The following is a 7,217-nucleotide window of genomic DNA, read 5'->3' on the forward strand; positions in this document are numbered from 1 at the left end:
AGAGTACAGGGCTTGGTCCATGGCTTGAAGTCATCCATAGTTGGGGCCAATTCCATTTCAGTTCAAGAGATGAACTGAAATTCAATTAAATTCAATTCAGTTCAATACAAACATTACCCAACCAGACATTTCAGTTGAATTCATTTGAATTTAAAGGCATGTCTTAAATGACCTGAATTGTCCCCCCAACCCAGAATCTAGTTTTCCCTGCTCAATCTCTAATTTTATACTCTCATAGTGGATGTCATTAAGCTTAGGGGAACATGCTTCAGAAGGAGCAGGGCTGACATTTACAGTGTTCAATATAATATCACAAGCATTTTTTTAAAGGCACTAAGAGTTGAAAGTTGTTGTTTTTTTTCTCTAAATCAGTACACCAGACATGAGGAAATTAGGTCAAATATTTTTGTTTATTGAAAAGTGGTCAGTGAGCCAGAATGAACTGATTTAAAATGGCTTAAATGGAGGGTGTGCTTCCACTGAACCATGGCAGATCCTGACCTGAGAATCACCAGTGAAAACAACTAGATATTTCTCCCCTTCTTCTTTTTATTTCCCATTGGTGTTCCTGCATTGGACAGCAGGTGAAAAAAACAATTTGCAGGACAAAAAAGAAGAGAGAGGGAAAAAAGGTAGGGAGTAAAGGAATAGAAAGAGTAGAGTTAAGAGAAAGAGAGCAAGGGAGAAAGAGAGAGAGAGGGGATAGGGCTACCCCATAAAATAATAAAAGCAACCACATCTTTCTACCCTCTCCTGCCTCTCTGGGCCAGGATGTAACATCATCTCAGATGAATCTCCTCCCTCTCCTCTCCTTCCTCCCTCCTCCTTCCTCTTCCTCAGCCTCCTCCTCCTCACTTGCTGGCCATGGTGTAGCACCCGTGCTGGTGCCACTGCATGTCTCGGATGCGCCTGACAGACTGGAACTGCGGGCAGCGGGCGCCGTACTCATTGAAGTGCCTGTAGTCACCCTTCTCCAGCAGGTACTGGCTGCCACGGTAACCAGGGTACTGGTACCCCACCCACCTGGAGACAGAGAGAAAGTGGGGCAAAAATACAAAATTGGAGCTTGTTATGGATATCTTTATGTATTCATACAGTTCACAAATATTATGATTATTTGTTAGCATAGTAACATTTAGTTCTTTAGTGATGCTCACACTCACTGCTCTGAGAATGATGTTTGACGGGTGTGGAACTGTTGCTTGAGTAACTCACAAGGTAGGTGCACTTATGTACTCTTAGATTGTAAGTCACTACTGATAAGAGCATGTGCCAAATTAAAGTAAGGTAATGCAAAGGAGGCAAGGACTACACCACATCACGCATGCAGACAAAATATTCACACTTCCAGTAAAATGTTTAGTGTTAATCGACAAGGAAATGGTGTATTATTTTCTAATGGACCACATTTGATCCCTTTTGGACTCTATATGAACTGCGTTAAAGAGCTGAATTGACACTGACATTTTGATGTGCTCTCCCTCAAAACTGCAGCCAAATGTTGGCACCAGAAAAAAACTGGGCTAATTGAGCAAATTGTATACAGTTTCTCTTTGACAATTTAACTACCAGATTTTGTTCAACTGGCTCAATGACCCTCTCCGGTCCAAAATGGGTAATGTGAATCTACCAGGTTAGGACAACATATCGGTGGTAGTTTTGCTGAAAAGTGCGCTGAGCTTCTCTCAGGCAGCAGTCTGCTTATGCTGGTCCTGCCATGCAGCAGTTCCTCAGAGCTGCTGGAATATTCCGGAAGCAGATAATTTTGCAGCTCAGAGAATGCCCCCCACTTGCATGGTGACACTCACGTTCCACAGCTCACAATGATGCTGCCCACTCTGTCGGTGAAGCCGTAGGAGAACAGACTGGGAACGTCATCGTCCATGATCTCCATCTTGCGGCCCTTGAACTCTCCAACCTCGTACAGACAGATCTTGTGCTTCTCAGGGTCCTGGCAGGGGGACAGGGAAAGCGAGTTGACTGAGTAAAGATAATAGATAAATAATGAAATAAGTAATTAATTAGTCAGTCATTTAATTGACCAATCATTCATTTTAAATAGCCAATTAAATCACTGTTTTATTGCTTACTTGCTTGCGTAATTAATTAGTAGGCTAAAGTACCATTCTGACAGGCCTGAAGGACAGCAGGAAGTCGTTCCTGTAGCAGTTGCTCCAGGAATCCCATCTGGGGTACTCTCCCTTCTCCAGGATGTACATTTCACCACAGAAGTTCATCTGTTCATAACCCACAAAGCTAGCACACAGAGAGACATGTCACTACATCAAACACACATCATAAGCCACGTTTCCACCGCAGGAACTTTCCCCAGGAACTAGGAACCTTTTAAGGAACTCAATGTGTTTCCACCGCATGAACCAGGGTCTATATTAAGTTCCGGGGACTTTATTTTACCCCCAAAAAATTCCCTGCTCGGGCGGTAGTACTTTCGAAAAGTACTGGAACTTTTGGGGTGGGACACAAGCGCTGAACATTTCTGATTGGTCGAGTACTCGCAGCATTTTATTTCAACCGCCATTTTTAAAAATCTGCAGCCGCAAATAACTTGAATTCAGACATTATTTTATGCGGCGCAGTAGCCTACTTTTGGTTATAGCTTGCCAATGTCTACAGATGAGAAATTAAGATTGAGGATTATTTTGTGTGCTCTTCTGTTCTTTTCTTGCTTTAGCATTAAGTCTGTTTTATAAAATATTAAGCATTCGTGCTGGGGCAGCATATTACGCACCAAAACATTCAAACGATTTAATTCGGTTGCTGAATATTTTCATCCAGATTTTCTTTGTTAGCCCATTATAATTGACTTAAAACGCTTGACACAGTTATGTGAGGTATGCAGTAGTTCTGCGTAATTTACGTTGGGGATACAGTAAAAGCAAACTGGAAGAAATCACCTTCCGCACTTTTTGTCAGGATAAAATAACCGGTTAATTCTAGTAATCCTCACTTTTGATTTTTCAAACTGCCACAATTTTACTCTGCGATTCTTCAATTCCACAAAAAGACCAGGAAGACTAGACATACGGACACTTTTATTTATGGTGCATGGTTCGCATCTGGAGGGCACGCTTCAAGTATTTAGCTGCTCCGCTAGCAGTAACTTTAAAAGATGAAAGCAAACGGTGGCTGTACCACTGAAATATTAATTTAAATTTTCACGCAAGTCTGAGTTTTCATTCTATTTATTCTTGTCATTTTGCGATTATATGGAAATGATGATGCCAGCTGAATTAATCAATTAAACAGCCAATTGTTTACGACGTGTGCATGTTTTCTGCTATGTTGTTACCAGTTATTTGTGGAATGTACATGCATTCTGTCGCCTCGGATGTCAAGACATGAAAGTGAATGTTCGCATAAAACATAATGAATGTGTTTGAGAGGATATATAATACAGTTACAATCTGTATATTGGTCTGTTATATCCTGTTTGTTGCATAACAACGGTCCAAGTCGAACTACCAACGAGAGTTTTGCTTGACAACGGTAAAGTAATATGCACAATCTGCCGCGGAAAAACATTTCAATTTCAGGTGATTAAGTCGATAAAAATCAATAAATAGCCTACTAAAGTAACCATCTATAGTCATTATTGGTAACCCGTTGTATAATTGGAATAAACCCCTCCAGGCTGTCCCGTTATTGGAAAATAACGTACTTCGGTGGCAGTATGGAATTACAGAAGAAATCATAGGACAGATGGACCGACGACGACGTCGCTTTTTCATACATCAGCGGACTAATTTGCCTAATCGTCGCGGGACTTTAGACCGCTGTGGAAACGCAGACAACAGTGGGCTGAAGGAACCTTTTAGTTCCTTCAAAAGTAGCTCCTGGGACTAAAAGTTCCGGGTACTTTACATACTACTTTACACTTTGGGTGGAAACGCGGCTATAGAATTGAGTTTCCAACTGAGACAATTTTAAAAACAACTAGTTGATCTAATATCGGGAAAATCAGGAAGGAAAGTGAACGTGGAAGGAAAAAGCATGTCTTTGAGCCCGTGGTCCCCACTCCTGGTCTTGGAGACTCTGCTGGCTTTTCTTGTTACTCAGCACTTGAGTAGCACAGCAATTGATTAGTTAAAGCAGTTGATTACACAATTCAGGCCACTTGGTTTCTTGGGTTTGAATCGGTCACTGTTCTTAAAATTAACCATGGCTCTGCATGGACCAGGATATAATTTCACTGCAGTAAAAAGAAAAATGCATCTATATAAATCAGGATTTTTTGTTAGCACAGCAATAAGACACCTTATTCCATTCAAGGTCTTGATTGAAGACCTTGATTAGTTAATTAGTCAAAGCATTAATTTATTATTTTTGTTTAATTTTATGTGCAAGTTGAATGTTATAAAACTGCACTCATTTGCTGCTTCTAACAAAACATAACATGCCCCTGTAAAACATTTCAATGTATTGTAGCAAGTTCACAGTTGTAAGTAATTGAACCAAATTTAAAGTGTGAGTGTCACTTGTAAATGTCACTGTCAATTATCGCCTGTGCTTAATTAGTGGCAATTACTTTATCAATGTCGATTAATGAGGTGGTGCAAATGGGGCAATTGTTTCAAAAGTGGTTGACAAAGAGGCTGTCGCTACCTCTAGCTGGTGGAGGACTGAAGTTCCAAGCAAGGACAGAAGGGGGGGGGGGGCTAACTGGTAGCCCTATCTATAAGGCATCTAGGGTAAACATTATCTACCTCTAAAATAAGTGGTAATCCTGATAATAATAAATGAGAAAATAAGGGGATACTCTCCTGTTCCACACTTGGAATCACCATACTTCTACTCAGCTGCAAAATGAACCAATGCAGTGTGTATAATAGCAGCTGAAAAAAAATCATTTTTTAAAAATCCTTGGAGCATAATTATCATAATTAAGGACACTGTATCATTGGAGCAGAGGGATGACAGGAAGGAATCTGTCCAAGGGTGAGGGTGTGAGGGTAAGAGTGTGAGTGGGTAAGGGTGTGAGAGCGTGAGGTGTGGAAGGGAGACTTACGGGCCACATTCAACACGCAGAGAGCGAACCTTTTCCATTCCCATGTCACACACATTCATGCACTCTGTGCTGATTTCTATGCACCTGCCCTGGAAGTTCTCCTGATCGAAGACGCACATCTGAGGGACAGGAGTAGGAAGGAAAGGAGGGTCAAATAAGCACAGTGCATGTATCTGCTATTTGAAAGCTGCTGCACTTTTTTTTAAGTTCTGAACCCAGCAGGTCCAGAGCTCTTCTCTATGAAAATTACCTCTAGAAATCTCAGTTCAGTTTAAGAATAAATGATTGCTTTTCATTTTAAATGCCTTGCAATATCTGTGCAAGATATTGCATGGCATATATAATATATTGCATATTTAAATACCTTGTGCATGCGGATATATAGGCATGCATATGTACAATATATTTCATATGTATTTATATTGTTGTTAAATTACATGTACATGTAAATTGTTTTCAAGTCATTTCAAATGTAAGCTTTATAGCCAAATTATGAATGGCTAGCAGTCACCTAATAAGCTTACTTATATTGGCAGTTTGCATGATATAGCAGTTGTATAGCAGGTCTATGAAGACACCAGCCTACGCACTAATCTGGATTCAGCTAGTCCCAAAACAAATATCAACCCTATCATTTTGGAGCAGAAACCTGCAGCTAATGCAGGGTCAGTATGTCTGGGGGCACCAACGTGTCGCCCTATTTCAGTGATTTCCGACCCTGCTCCTGGGGAGGGCTTGCAAGTGATTCAACACTTTATCAATCAAGTAAACAGCGATATACTCAGTAAACCCACCTCATCTTGTCCTTTCCGTCTGATGCATTTGCTGTTTTTAAGCTGAAAAGAAAATCTAGCAGACTCTGTGGCTCAGTTAGTCAGTAAAAATAAAGAATTTAATTTACTGGGTTGGAGTCAATTTAGTATCTATTTGCTCAGTTCAGGAAATTAACAGAGATTCAGTTCATTTTTCAATCCCACCACAGAATATTTTTTAAAATTTAATAAATTGAATCTTCAGTTAATTTTATGAACTGGATTTAATTGAATCACCGCAGCCCCAGTGTGCTGGTGGAATATGTGATCATGGCGCCATGTTTTTACCTTGTATGACATCATGCCCATCTCTGACTTCTTGCTCTGAGCAGTCTTCCCATCAGTCTGGGAAGGAGCTTTAGAGGACTTCTCTCCACTGGAAGACATGATGCTCTGGTGGGAAAAAAGGGCTAAATAAAGTGTCTGCATTTTGTCAGTTGAATACACATAATGAAAATGAAAAGAAAAATAAAGGAGGATGAAAAGGGAGATAGCATGGAGTGGGAGGAGATGGAGGGATGTAAAAAATGAAAAGTTGAGAGGACAGGGTAGAAGCATCTGTGAGACAGTTAAAGATGCAGAGATCTACACTATGGATAGCATAATAGTGTGGCATTATACTACATTCATGTGTATCATAGCAGAATGTGCTGCTGTTATTATAAAATAATAAAAAAATCTTAAGTTATAAAATTTCAGATTTATAAGTGCGCCATGAGTTTGCTCTCGGTATGTTATGAGCGCACTGTTGTTGTATCAGTCTCTGTCCTGTCAGTCACTCATCCAGAATCATTACATTGACACATCGCTCTCTCCCCTGGTGTGTCTGTGCACCACTCCCTTACCTCTGTGTGTGTGGGAGTGAACTCTCTGTCTCTGTGCGAGTGTGTGTTTCCCAGCACACTGCCGGCCCTCTTATACCCTGGCGCCCTCCATGGGGGGATTATTGCAGGAAAACAAACCTGCTGACCACACATTCGCCAAAGAATAGAAACCTCCCCATCATCAAAGCCAAAGAGAGGGAGGGATTTGATTCTCCTTTATTTTACAGAAAAAAGACAGCTGCCAGCCTCTGGAACAAAAACAACACAACACACAGACACAAAATATAAAATCAAAACAGAAAACAAAAAAGACATCAAAAAATGAAACCATCTCCAATTCCTGCCAATACTTACATCCTTAAACTAAATTTAAGGGGCACCCCAGCCTCTTAAACTTAAGTCAGGCATATAAAAAGCCCATCTCCAGAGAGAGAGAGAGAGAGAGAGAGAGAGAGAGAACAGGACACATAGGTGGAAAGTCCAGGGGTGAGAAAGTAAAAGTCCTACATTGTATTTCTTCCACCCATAAACTCAACCACTAATTAGATCCACCAC

The 7,217-nt window shown here is 40.6% G+C and overlaps 1 protein-coding gene across 1 annotated transcript; it reads right to left on the minus strand.

Moving 5' to 3' along the window:
* Positions 1 to 391: 391 nt before the first annotated feature.
* LOC135259532 (beta-crystallin B2-like) lies at positions 392 to 6,830 on the minus strand. The gene is made up of 6 exons (XM_064344039.1): positions 6,684 to 6,830; positions 6,127 to 6,231; positions 5,027 to 5,145; positions 2,124 to 2,256; positions 1,809 to 1,951; positions 392 to 1,023 (listed from the first exon to the last, which is right to left on the minus strand). Exons 1-6 carry the CDS (start codon positions 6,813 to 6,815, stop codon positions 852 to 854), a joined length of 804 nt encoding a protein of 267 aa, XP_064200109.1. The 5' UTR covers positions 6,816 to 6,830; the 3' UTR covers positions 392 to 851.
* Between the last annotated feature and the right edge of the window lie 387 nt (positions 6,831 to 7,217).

Source organism: Anguilla rostrata, chromosome 7, assembly GCF_018555375.3.
Source record: "Anguilla rostrata isolate EN2019 chromosome 7, ASM1855537v3, whole genome shotgun sequence".
Taxonomy (NCBI): Eukaryota; Metazoa; Chordata; class Actinopteri; order Anguilliformes; family Anguillidae; genus Anguilla; species Anguilla rostrata.

Coding starts and splice junctions, on each gene's coding strand:
- LOC135259532 (XM_064344039.1), bottom strand. CDS start 6,815: ATGTGTGGTCAGCAGGTTTGTTTTCCTGCAATAATCCCCCCATGGAGG. Junction 5,146..6,126: donor TGGGCATGATGTCATACAAG/GTAAAAACATGG, acceptor CCTGTCCCTCAG/ATGTGCGTCTTCGATCAGGA. Junction 1,024..1,808: donor ATCATTGTGAGCTGTGGAAC/GTGAGTGTCACC, acceptor CTCTGTCTCCAG/GTGGGTGGGGTACCAGTACC.